Source organism: Oculina patagonica, chromosome 14 (genome assembly GCF_052425735.1).
Source record: "Oculina patagonica isolate OP01 chromosome 14, crgOcupat, whole genome shotgun sequence".
In the NCBI taxonomy this organism is placed as follows: Eukaryota; Metazoa; Cnidaria; class Anthozoa; order Scleractinia; family Oculinidae; genus Oculina; species Oculina patagonica.
This window is the reverse complement of record NC_135771.1, coordinates 3,793,460-3,807,337: the sequence shown is the minus strand read 5'-3', so window position 1 is coordinate 3,807,337 and position 13,878 is coordinate 3,793,460. Positions and strand designations below refer to the sequence as shown.

General features: G+C 38.6%; 1 protein-coding gene across 1 annotated transcript; it reads right to left on the bottom strand.

The window, feature by feature from the left end:
- Positions 1 to 1,447: 1,447 nt before the first annotated feature.
- On the bottom strand, positions 1,448 to 8,426 carry LOC144638294 (rhamnose-binding lectin-like). The gene is made up of 5 exons (XM_078497521.1): positions 8,387 to 8,426; positions 7,778 to 7,879; positions 7,369 to 7,622; positions 5,975 to 6,268; positions 1,448 to 1,783 (listed from the first exon to the last, which is right to left on the bottom strand). Exons 2-5 carry the CDS (start codon positions 7,836 to 7,838, stop codon positions 1,760 to 1,762), a joined length of 633 nt encoding a protein of 210 aa, XP_078353647.1. The 5' UTR covers positions 7,839 to 7,879; positions 8,387 to 8,426; the 3' UTR covers positions 1,448 to 1,759.
- Positions 8,427 to 13,878: the final 5,452 nt, after the last annotated feature.

Here is a 13,878-nt window from a genome sequence, read left to right as displayed (position 1 = left end):
GTCTTCGATCTTTGCTCACGCATTAGAGAGTGTTTAATCGTTAAGCGTTTACAATAAAAGAATACATTAAAGGAGGCACCTACTTAAGGTGATTCCCCGAAATGGAACTGCACATAGATTTTCAGCCAAATTTTGCCTACTGGCTGGGGAACTCGAATTTTGACGCAGAATTTTAAAGAAAAGGGGGTCCCCATTATCGTTTAGTAGCAGAAAGACCTTGTATTCACTGCATAATTCTTTAATAATTTCTTAGCGCCTGAAGTAATGGCATTTTTCAAACATACGAATTTAATCTGTGACTTAATTATACTTTGTATACATACCCGCCTAAAAGCTCTTGCGTTTACTAAAAAATCAAGTCACTCGTAGGATATTTCGCGGTATGCCACTTGAAAACATCCTCCCTCCATAATGCAAACTGTTCATTCTAGTTAACTGAGCTTATACAACTTCGTAAGGGGGTCTAGGGTGGGCTTAAGAACGAAGGGGCTGATATCCGGGGGGAGGGGTTGTAAGCATAATTTGAAGAAAAAATTTTTCGAAACGGGCCACGGCAGTGTTGATCGAAATACGTTTTCAAGTTAAAAAGTCATAATAAATTTGCATCATTTTAGCCCTGTTCAGTACTGTTATCTAGCAGAAGGGGGCTTACATCCAGGGGGTCTTAAAACCGGATGTACGTTTTTTTTTTTTTCCAGTTAGATGAGAATAACCGGAATTTTAAAAAATAAAACTTGGAAGCATCCGTGCAATCGCTCTCATTAAGGGGATGAAATATGATTTTACTTTTACCGTATTTATTCGATTTAGCGCCCTGGGCGTTTATTAAATTTTTGGACCTTGAGAGTGGGCGCTTATTCGAGGCTGGGCGCTTATTAAATGTTCACGATTTTCAGCAAATAGTAAGTTTATTTTCGTAACAAAACAATAAATAATAACAAAATGTGAAGATGCACCAAAGCAGAATTTTAACTGCTCATTGAAAGTTTCTGTAAAATACAAAGAAAACTCGGTCATGGGGGAACTTACTTAGTCTTAGTACTTAGTCAATTTCAATATTCAATACTCCTCTTGTGCACTTCAGCTTTTTTTGTGGGGTGGGGGTGGGCGTTTATTAACTTTTCCTACCTTCAGGGTGGGCGCTTATTCGAGGTTGGGCGCTTAATTGAATAAATACGGTACTTGTCAAGAAGGTTCGTGAAGAGAATCATCAATTTAGGGGAGTTGTGCTTATGTAGCACAGGTTTCTCACATCTACCATTAAAAGAAAAAAGCACGTTCAGAGGAGAAGAATTAAGATCAATAAGTGAAAAGTTAATTAGCAAAAACCTTCTCATAGCGCAATAGCATTTTGTATACTATCTGAAACATCTCACTATAATTTATTTCTCTAAGTGACCCTGTGATTAAATTTTAAAGCATTCTCAAGAAAATTAATGTCAAACCTCATAAAATTTCTTAAAACGCGCGTTATTTGATAGCTTCAAATCTATCTTTCTCTCGCGGGGTCAGCTTGAGAGCTCAGGTTTCATGTTGTGGGTTCTTTTTTTGGTAACTTTATTATATTTTTGCCTTCATTGCTCGAATGTTCAGCGGAAACCGTCCGGATATTTATCCCAAAAATTTAGTTAAGTAAGAGAGACAGTAACTTGCGTCAATAAGAAGTTTAACGATCTCGTCAAGGAAACTCTACAGCTACATTTGATCATTTCTTTTTCATAAACTTCTTGGTTTTTGATGCACTGCTGGCTATGTCGGTTTAGTACTGGCATCTGTATCTGACCTGTTCACAAAACGACATAAATTGGAGAATTAGTTTCAATTAAATTCTTCGAGGAAAGAGGGGCGAGACTACAAGTTAATTTTCTTAATGCGCCCCACCCTCTCTCCACTCCTCTATCAAGCCCTCTTACTGATTATTGCTATTTTGTGAAAATAAGTAGTCCACAGCCCCTCTCTAATTCAAGCAACCCCCTCCCCCTCCGCGCCGTAGAACTCTACGAACCCCCCCCCGCCCCCTCCGGGGGGGGCTTAATAGAGATTTTTTGGTTCTTTTCCTTTTTAATCTCTCCAAAGGAAAGGAATACTGGTAAAAAGCACAGCTATCTTTGGGTACGTTACAATCGAGGGGCGCTTAAATTCTTTTTTTTTTGGAGGGGGGGGGGAGGGGAGGCTTACATTCAATTTTTTGGTGGGACTTACATTCTGGGTACAGAATAGGTGACAAATAGGGTCAATAAACAGCAAATTCTCAGTTAATGGCAATTTGTTAGGATCGAATATAAACTAGTAATTAAGGTTTAATAAAAAGTCGGCTTCGATCTGTGATTTCGTGATTTCAATGCACATTGACATCCTGGCAATTACCGAGACTTGGCTGAACGGTGATCCTTATGGAAACAACACCATCGCTGAAATCTTGAATACTTTAAAAGATTTTGACTTTCATCACGTTCCTAGGGTTAATAGAGCAGGGGGCGGTGTTGGAGTATTGCTACGGAAAGGCTTTAAAGTATCCAGGAATGACTGCAGTGATTTCTCTGCAATGGAATATATCGACTTGGCTATAAGTCATGGTAGCTCGACTATGAGGCTTGTTACTATCTATAGACCACCTAATTCTAAAAAGAATCGCGCGACACCAGACACATTTTTCAGGGAATTTTCATCTCTCCTCGAACTTGTGTCCTTGTCTCCTGGTTACCTGCTGCTTGCTGGGGATTTTAATTTTCACATTGAGTCCCCCGACAACTGTCATGCAGCTACTTTCAGAGACCTGTTAGAATCATCTGGCTTGAAACAGCACGTTACAGGCCCTACACACCGAAGCGGACACACCTTAGACCTCGTAATTGACCGCCAAGAAGATCGAGTTTTATCATGTTTTTCGCTATCATCGGAGTTGCCATCTGACCACAGTGCAGTAATATGCTCTGTCGCTTTTGCAAGACCTAAAGCCTCCAAATCTCATTTTCGTCAGCGCCGACTGCGAGATTTGGACATTGACGCCTTTAAAAACGATATTGCCAAATTACTTAAGACGCATGACTTGCAAGAATCTGATCCCAATACACTTGTGGATCTTTACAACAACGCGCTACGTGATACTATAGACAAACATGCTCCAGAGGTTTCACGCTCAATCACCCTTCGCCCACATGCTCCGTGGTTCACCGCGGAACTTCGAGATGCTAAGCGAAAGAGACGTCGATGTGAACGGGCTTATCGGAAATCTCGTCTTGTCGTTCATGAGCAAATATACCGTGAACAATGCCGCAGCTACGCGACGTTACTTGAAAACACGAAGGCTCAGTACTATAAGTCAAAGATTGAGGAAGCAGATCAGAAGGACCTGTTCCGTCTGATTGACGGAATGTTTCATTTAAAACCGGTACCTATTTTCCCTTCCCATGATAATGTTGAACAACTTACTGAGAAGTTCAGCTGCTACTTCATCGACAAGATAGAGGGTCTGCGACAAGGTATAGCTAGAGCAACGATTCCCACAATGTCAGTTACTATTGGCACATTCTGCGCTTGCTCCATGGCCGAGTTCAATGAGGTATCACTAGAATATGTGTCAAAGACCATCCAGAAAGCACCTTCCAAGTCATGTCCATCTGATCCCATCCCCACACGGACATTGAAAGCTTGTCTTAATGAGACGCTCCCGACAGTTACCAACATTATCAACTCATCGCTGAGTAGAGGTGTTTTTCCTAATGCCTTCAAGGAAGGTCGTGTTCTTCCTTTCATTAAAAAGGAGTCACTCGATCCCGAGGTATACTCGAACTATCGTCCCATCACTAATCTTCCTTTTCTTTCGAAAGCTTTGGAAAGGATTGTTGCAAGCCAGATACGTGATTATCTCACTGAGAATGACCTCTACCCCAGCCTACAATCAGCTTATCGTAAATTCCATAGCACAGAAACTGCGCTCTTACGAGTTCAAAATGACATCTTACGTGCTATCGATAATGGGAATGAGGTACTATTGGTGTTACTGGACCTTTCAGCTGCATTCGATACATTAGATCATGAAATTCTCATCAATAGGCTTTCAACACAGTACGGCTTCACAGGGACGGTGCTCGATTGGTTCAGGTCCTACCTTAATGATCGTTCACAAAAGGTTGTCATTGGTAATACTGAGTCCAAACCGCAGCCTCTCACATCGGGTGTCCCACAGGGATCAGTTTTGGGTCCTCTGTTATTTTCCCTATACTTCGGACCCCTACAAGACGTCATCAAGGCTCACGGACTGGACTGTATGATGTACGCTGATGATTCACAACTCTACATTATTTTGAACCCTGCAGCAAGACAGCCTGCGCTTCTCAATTTGGAGCTGTGTATTAATGATATCCAAGCATTCTTTCTTACTAATAAGCTAGTCTGCAACCCGACTAAGACAGAAGTTCTTCATCTCACATCTCGCTTTACTCGGCATCCTCCATTATCGAATATTTCTATTGGCGTAAACATTGTATCCTGCGCAAACAAAGCTCGTAATCTGGGAAGTGTTTTGGATCGCCACCTCACCATGACCAGCCACGTTAACAACATCTGCCGTCACGCATCCCTGGCGCTTCGTAACATTGGTAGAGTAAGGAAATACATAAGCCAGAGCAGCACCGAGCGCTTAGTACATGCTTTCATAACATCCAAGTTGGACTATTGCAATAGTCTATTGTACGGCTTGCCCTCTACTGAACTTCAAAAGTTACAACGCATTCAGAACACTGCTGCGAGATTGGTGGTTAAGGCAAAGCGCACGGATCACATAAGCCCTATTCTACAACAATTACACTGGCTGCCTGTTAGCGAACGCATTTCGTTTAAGATCTTGTTGTTTACCTATAAAGCTATGAATGGCCATGCTCCGTCATACATTGTAGATCTTCTTGACCAATACGTGCCATCACGTTGTCTACGCTCGGCCTCGCAAAATTTGCTTAAATTTCCAAGATCGGCCACCTCTACATACGGAGATCGGGCCTTTTCCATTGCTGCGCCGAGACTTTGGAACACACTACCAACAACAGTAAAGAATGCCCCTACAGTCTCCACTTTTAAAACACTTTTAAAGACATATTTATTTAGGTCGATATATTTTTAACAAGTTCGTCATGTTTTTATTGTCATTTTTATTTTTATTTTTTATCAATTGTAAATAAATTAGGTTATCCTTAGCGTATTTTTATCTGATTGTAATTTAAATCGGGTTTTTATATTTTTACTTTTAAATTTCAAATGTAAACGCACTGAGACGTATGTAAAGTGCGTGCTAAGAACTGTTATTATTATTTTATTATTATTATTATAAGGTCATTGCCTCGAAATAAAACTGAACATAGATTTTTAACCAAACTTCGCCTACTGGTTTATTACTTTAAGGGAACTTAAATTTTGAAATAAAAAAGGGGGGTCGCCAGATTCATTTAGGAGCGGGAAGACCTTGTATAATTCATAGATTTCCTTTAAAAATCCTCTGCGAGTACTAACAAAGTACACGTTTTAAGCGATAATTTTCAAATTTCAATTTTCAAACACAAGAATTGATCTGTTTTCATTTTACAGAAAGAATTTGATCTATACACCCAAAATATGAGAAAAAATTGATTGGTCACCAGACTCGTTTACGAGAAAGCGACAATACCCGATTCCCTCTATAGCGCGCGCCTGCAGGGAATCACGGTAGTTGTATTCATCAAACCCTGCGCGAGACTTAGCAACGATGCGCGTTGCTGAGCCGCGCGCATGGTTTGATGAATACAACTACCGTGATTCCCTGCAGGCGCGCGCTATAGAGGAAATCGGGTATTAACCTCTCTCGAGGACTAAGCCGCATAGAAAAAGCCGCCATTTTGTTTATGTGCGCGCGCTAATTAAGCGTAAAATTCTGCGCAGTAAAGATGCGCAATGCAATACAGGGCAATGACCTTAAAGTAAAAGTTGGACCAAAAGATCTTACCTCCAGATACTTCCTCGTGCCAGGACAAGGATCACCATAGACGCTGTTTTTTGCCTGTAAGTCACAATACTGCTTTCCTTGGCATGCAGTTTTCGTTATATTAAGCGATCCCACAGCTCCGCAGTTTGTGGTGTTTATCGGGCCTGGACAGATATGTCCACCAGCCATACGGCCGTAGTTCGCCGAAATGATGCCGATACTCCAATGACAAACACAACTGATTGACTGTGAGTCACCCTCGCAAATCCGCAGCCGGTATTCTGGTCTCCATGACAACACACAATTGTACGTCACCTGAGCAATGATAAAATAAGCACAACTTATTTCCATGTATTTTCCCCTGTTTTTATCGCTGTTAAAGTCCGCATTCCCCCGTATTAAAACTTCAAAAAATAGACACTAATAATAATAATAATAATAATAATAATAATAATAGCAATAATGATAATAATAGTAATAATGATAATGATAACAATAATGATAATGATAATGATAATGATAGTGATAGTGATAGCGATAATGATAATAATAGTAATAATGATAATAATAATAATAATAATAATAATAATAATAATAATAATGATAATAACAAACTTTAACAGTAGGATATCAAACTTTGAACGGTGAAAATGATAACCTTTCTTTGAAGTACTTTTTTAGTTTTCTGCCAATTTCTGTCGTTTGACCAAGTTCCCGCGAAAATAAGTAACAATAAGGTATTAAGATAGAAAGAATAATTCATTAAGATATTCGAAAGATATGACTGACACCGTTTCAATCTGACGGTTTTAAGCTTTATCTTGTTCACGTATTGTATGTCTATACAGCTATTTCAATGAACGTTGTCCGGATCAAAGCTTAAAGACAAGACTGAAAGGCAGTATGGGTAGAAGAAGAGAGCAACTGCACGTGCTGAATACTAAAATATATAGTAACATGACAAACGCGAATTTGCACGTTTTCTATTTATTCAGACATGTGAACCAAGGTGCTTTTAGTCACACTGAATTTTAGAAGAATTTTCAAAAGTCAGAGCTAAGCGACAGTGAAAGTAAAGCTACAGAAAGGCCTCCTGAGAGGAAAAACAAACTCGTGAATTCTCCACGTACGAAATACAAATTTGTACATTTTATGAAGCTTATATGCAAATTTGTAGTGAATACCCAGAACGCCATACGGTCTTGCCTTTTAGCTTTAAGCTTTGATCCGACAACGTTTATTGAAATAGCTGTATAAATATGAAACTAATGGTTGCTAATGATCTGCGCGTATAATCAAGAAATTTCCGTAAGGCTCATTTAAATATTAGCAGTCTCGTTTAGTCTCATAATGCCGCGAATGGTGGCTCAAACGAATCAAAAAAGCTGCTCTAAATTATTCAATTTTGAACTCACGTTAAGGTATTTAAAGGTGCCAGGACACGGATCTCCAAATATTGAGTTTTTAGCATACAGAGTACAGCTTTCCAGTCCATCGCACTCTTGCTTGGCTACCGTCACTGAGTTACTGGCATGGCAGTTTGTGTTTCCGTTACTTCCACATATCCCCTGTCGAGAGCGTCCATACGATGCGCTCGTAATATTGACAACATGTGGATAGCAGTTTATTGACATCGCCTGACCTTCACAAACGCGTCGAAAATATCTCTCTAAAAATACAGAGAATATTACAGACACTTAATTTAGGTCAGAGGAACTTTCATCATCATCATCATCATCATCATCATCTTTGCTTAAAGTAAGGGTTGTTACTCGGGAACGGAAACATAGAAAAAAGAATAGACTTCAAGGATTATATAGCTACCTGTGCTACCAAACAGCACCGCAAGGAGAAAAAACAGACAAATGAACATCAAACGCAACATCGTTCTTTGTAACTTGGACCTGTGGTGCAGTTTAACTGAATCTGCAAGAAATAACAAAAGCCAGCAGTTAATCAAAAGGTCTCTCATGTTTTCATTTTCCTGAAACATTATATTCAGTTAACATGTTTTGTGATTTCGCAGATAACTCGTGTGCTTGTCCCCTGAAAATAAAGACCTATGTTCTCCTCAGGTCTCCTGCTCCCTGAAATTGAAAGCCTGTCATTCTCTTAAAGTAAAGACCTTTGTTTTTCTGTTCACCGTAAAAGTTACGCCGTTTTTCTTCACTTCCCTGATAACAAATTCCTTTGTTTGCCTACTCCAAAAAATATGTTTTTTCTCAAATAAATCTCTTTGTCTCCTTGCTCGTAAACGAAATGCAAATCTCTTTCAGGCCCGTAGCAGACTTTTTTTTTTTAAAACAGTCTGGCACCCCCTTCCTTCAATGAGAAAAGGTGGAGAATGTTACCGCGCAAAATATATTTTGTAAGGAAACACAATCACTAAATAATCTTCAGGGAAAAAAAGAAGTACCAAAAATGCCACAATACCTGTAATGGTTCTCTCTTCTTCCTGAACGAACTCTTTTCGTGTCACTGCTAAGATAGTAACGATATATATTATCAAACCAAGATAACAACAAACCCTTATTTTCTCTTGATCAAATGAAGTGCCAGGTTTAACGAATATGACAAGTGATCCGTGTTGACTTTGTCAATAATTGCCATAGACGTTTTAAGGCATATCACGAAAATTTTAACGAACCGCTAAGGAACCTGTACGCCAAAAAAAAAACGAGACAGAATTTGGCATGAATTACGAAGATTCTCAGACGCAACTAAGAATCAAACTAGGCATGAAGGAAGCTATATGTCTAGCGTGATTTCTTCACATCTAAAAGCTTGCTTTTAAGAGACTTCATCTAGTGTTCCAGCTGTAATAACAGCCCCTGATGGCTCGTGTTTCCTCGGAAAGGGGGGGGGGGGGGGAGAGTACACCCCCTGTATAAGCAATACAGCAATCTACCTTTGTAAAGGGTATGTCTTTTCAGCTGTTTTGGACTGAAATTTGAACATAGATTTTGCCATTTTGGTCTCAGAGAAACTGGGTCTGGTTATAAAAGTAATCGCTTATTTCTCTTTTCCGAAGGCTTTTCAACTTTAAACGAAAAAAAGAGAAAGAAAAGTAACCAAGAAAATCAAATACACAAACGGCCCAGTCTAAAAACGGGTACGGATTTTAGAGGGAACTCGGCGACACACACCCAACACAAAATCCAAGGAGAACCTCCCCCCCCCCCCGGCAAATTTCAAATTATGTTAGTTGAAAATTCAGTCACGAGAAAGTGAGAAGTAAACACAGCTATGAAATCTCTCGTATATGACAGACTTTGGATGCCGTTGTTTGTGCTTACAAAAATGATTATTATTAAAAGACGTTAAGGATGTAAACACTCATTAGAGTATTTAATTAACAATTAGACTACAAGCCCGAGTTTTCTATGAGCGAATAGTCAACGAGGCGCAGCCACAGCTAATTACAATTAGCAATTTATTTAAACGAGTACTTCGAGGAGGCGTGCAATATATAAATTTTCGCTGTGTTGTACTTAGTAAACGTTTTTTCTTTAGGGAATACCCCAAAGCGTGCGCTTGATCTAACTGTAAACCTGCGATTTATTATTCTGTGATAACTTTATAAATAATTACTTCCCTGAGTAAGACCGTATAAACAAGGCATATAACCTTTAAGTTGTTATCGACTTTCTAAGGAGCCCTTACACCAACGAACACGAACGAAACAACATCAAATGGCATTTGGCATGGATAATGACGACACACAGTTTAAAAACGTGAAGAAATCAAACGAGACCTAATGAAATCGCAATGTATCTAAAGTCCGTGACTTTTTTGACGTCTAAAAGCTTTCTGCCAAGGAAACTCAGAAGCTGAGATAAAAGATGTTGACATTTTAATTATTTGTTTGATCTTTTTGATAATTTAACCATTCTCGTCCCCAGAGGCCGCGATCCTTCTGGTCAGCACCCGGGATCGAGACCTCTGACCGCTTCCGGTTCAGATCCGATTACGATTGGCGTTGCTCAAACAATAGAATTGAGACCGGAAGAGAAATTTTAGTCAACATGGCGGAAAGAACTTCGACGTAGCGTATTCGCCGTAAAGCGTCTGTTTGCCGACCTTGTAACGTAAATATTATCCCGAAGACGCATCTGTTGGCTTTATTTGGTTCCAAAGCAACCAACGAAGGAATCATGTGAGATTGAGAAAACATTTCTGCCTCAGCAATTGCTTTCGAAGCTGGTTTCACTCCCGAATGTGCTGAACTCTGTGAACTTGTAACGCGTGAAGCAGAAAGTATTTCAGGAGTTTATTATGATTGCTGTCCATTCGAAAGCTCAGCAAGAATCAGTATAAATCTGATCAAAGAAAGGCAAATCGAATCGTTAGAAGACAGCCTGGCCTCAACTTCTTCGCCAAATTTAGGAAGAGAGAAAAAAGAATGGTATATCTTCATATTTTTTTTTTTTATAAGCAGACAGTAGTTAATCGCTTCGAAATTAGATGCAGCGAGTATTGTTGATTTATTCACTCCTTGGAAAAGAGCTGATTTTTTTTTCTTCACATTTTATTTATCACTTTTAAATGGCCTATGTACATGATTTGGTAACAGCTGAAATTACTATCAGACAGACTAGTTTATTTACAGCCAGATGATAACAGAATTAGTGGAGATCTAAGAACTTAAGTATAAAATAATTAAGACAATTGTGATTTAAAATGACAACAAAATAAGTGGAGATCTAAGAGCCTTAAAGTACAATATTATTTAACACTGTAGCAGAGATTTTTAAAAAACAAAGTTAATTGATCAGAAGAGAAAGGAGCTGATCATGATATGTCTGCCACAGGTATGCCATGTAATGTTATGAAAATAGCCTTATAAATTATTGTTGTTTTTCTGTTGATACAATTCAAAACTCAAATTAGCTGTTATACCTGTGTGAGACAGATTGGACAAAATGCAAGTGTGTCAGTTTTGTACCTCCCCTTTACATAATTTGTTTTTAAAATTGTTTTGCTTTGCTCAGCCATTGCAATGTTAGTGGATTTTATATCCATGCCACCAGCATTGCACAGGACTTGCAAATTTTACTTATTCTGCAGCCACACAGTGATCACATGTATATTTATTAGTTAGTTAATAGCCCAGATGCCCTTGAGTTCACCTCTGGAGTTTGTACATATAATATATGTAGCATTGAAAACAGATTTATTTTGCATATTTTGAATTATTGTGAACATTATTGGCATGTGACCTTCAGCATACTTTAGGGGAGGTTGAGAAAAAAAAAAATAGTATTTTATTCAGGCAAAACAGATGAACTGTTCAAGCAGAGACACATGCTGTGGTCTCCAAAAAGTTTTCCCTCCAAAAACTTGCCTCCATCCTGGCCACAATTCCTGCAATCTTGTGGTAATGTAGGGGGACTTTCAGCTCCCATTGCTGCTTTAAGAATTAACATTGAAAGAAAGTAAAGTGTGCAAACAAGACAAATAAACATGAATGACATGCAGTTTTGGGTGTCCAAGTTAATGTTTTTAATTATTCTTCTTTTAGAGCATGTTATACCTTCAGTTTCACTTCATGTCAGTTTTAACTTCATGTCAGTTTTCACTTTATGTCAGTTTTAATAATGTTGATCTTGATTTACCAATAAAACTATTTGTACTATTTGATCACCTGTGCTCTCATGGTATGCTGATTTAATGTGACATTACAAAAGAATCATCTTGAATGTGTGACCAGGGAGTTTCGGCAAATAATGTAAAGCGCATCCCCCCCCCCCCCCTCCCCCTACAAACATTTTCCCGTACACAATTGCATGTGACTATGGCATGCTGATACCTAACAGCTAAACAAGGATAAATGAGATGTCCATTGCATGGGTGCCACTTTTCATCCTCTTCTCACTTAACATTACCCCGGTACTTGGTAGTGCACATGCATGACTCAGGGTTTTCACATTAGGGTTTGTTTTACTTTTCTTTCATATACTAGTAATTTAATTATTGATTGTGTACTAAAATTATGCAGCCAACTGAACTGAGATAAATCAACATCCTCTATCATTTACACCAGCAGTGAGCATAACCTGTGTAGTGTCCATGACATTTGCAGATTGCAGACAAAGAGAATATATCATGTTACCATTTCCATAAACAGGCTAACCATAAAGTGCTATTAAAGCTAACCGGAGTAAATAGTAGGCTAACCGTAGTGTGAAGTAGGCTAACCAGGGTGAAAGTCTGCAGTCCGCAAATGTCAGACACCGCAACCTATGCATCTTGCACAATATACCATTTTACAGTTGTCTGCTCAGTGACCTGGCCTTTGAATGGAAGTGAGGCTGGAGGTCACCTTGTTTTGATACAGACCTTACTGCTTTTGTCGTGTAAATCAAGTTTTTCTGAGCAAGTTTGCATTACATGAAAAAGCAAGAGGTTTGTACAATGCAAGGTCACCTCCAGCCTCACTACCATTCAAAGGCCAGGTCACTTGGCATGCAACTGTAAAATGGACTATTATACCAGCTGTAGCCATACAAGTAAGAGCAGGAGTGAATATGCTTCAGCAGTCCCTCTTGAAAATTGCCTCCAAAAATATGTGAAGAAATCTCCTTTCAATTTTGATCTGTGAAATCCTGAACCGTGTACTAAATTTAAGAACTGAAAGTTATCAACATTGCTCTGCATGGAGAGTAATTGCAGCTCCACTATTTTACAAGTCCCACACTCCAAGCATATGGTTTACCTGCTTTCATAATTTTCATGAGTTTGTATGGTGGATGCCTGAAGGAGTAACCACAGCTCACACTGTATAAATGAAGCTACTTTTTGTTTACAGGACCATTATATTAACAAGCAGAGGCCACAGTTAATTGTAAACATGAACACATGAAGGTTGTCATTTAGTTTTTTTTGTAAAAAGCTGTGAGGGAATTAAAGTTCAGTTCAGTATAGCTTTGTATAGTGTGAGCCCCAAATTGATCACTTCCTTGTCAATGTAGTGTACATTGATTAATTAATTTAAGAACAGAGTCCAGTTCATAAATGTATACGTATACCTTTGTTAAGTGTTTTCTTTCCACATATTTAATAATAAATGTTTGATTCTATTTTTGTAGACCTTGAAGAGGCTAAATAAAGGGGGACTATCCTTTTCCAGGCGTTTTGTTAGTCTCTATGGCAATCATGCCCAGTTATTTTTCGATTTTTTTTTCTACATTGCCTTTCTAGCAGTAGCTAAACCAAGCAGTGAAGTGTTGAGAAAGATACTTGTGAGGGAACCATTTCAAGCTTGGAATATGCTGACCTAAAATTGGTCTTAATTCAAACAACAAAACTGACATAAACAAGCCCATTGATATAATAACGATTAGAGGAATATATGGATGATGGGATGTACATATAGTATACTGGGGAAAATAAATGATCTCTGTGTGTAGACTAAAATTGCCAGCATGCACATTATGTGTAACAAAATAGGAGTGCAAAACCTATTTATACCTGGCACATAACATATAATTGGTGGGACTGAATTTTATAATCAAACCTACTGCATTTTTTTCAAGTTTGATTGCCGAGTCAATGCCATTTAATAATAACCATGCCCAACAATTTGCATGAATTTTCCACTTTGAATTTAACTTCCTAAATATCTCACAACTTCAAACTTGGAAGTTAGAAGTTATGGGCCAGGCTACATATTCCTGAAAGAGGGGCTTCCCAGTTCTCCAAGTAGTCCAAGTAAAATCTAGCTGGGAAAAAATATCCATGGAATATTCACTCTAGCTTCCTATGATAAATTTATATAATTCCTTGCAGAAATGTTTTTTCCTGGAATCACACATTTATCAGCTGAATCCTTGACATAATTATGCTGGAATGGATAATAATAAAGACAAAAGACGCATTCAATAACATTTTCTGCATTTTATTTAGCCCTTTAACTTTCTGTTGTT

Excerpts from the sequence above, each read along its gene's own strand:
- LOC144638294 (XM_078497521.1), bottom strand. The coding sequence starts at position 7,838 with ATGTTGCGTTTGATGTTCATTTGTCTGTTTTTTCTCCTTGCGGTGCTG. Across the intron at positions 7,623-7,777 it reads GGTGCTGTTTGGTAGCACAG|AGAGATATTTTCGACGCGTT; the intron begins GTAGCTATATAA and ends CTGTATTTTTAG. Across the intron at positions 6,269-7,368 it reads GCACCTTTAAATACCTTAAC|GTGACGTACAATTGTGTGTT; the intron begins GTGAGTTCAAAA and ends ATCATTGCTCAG.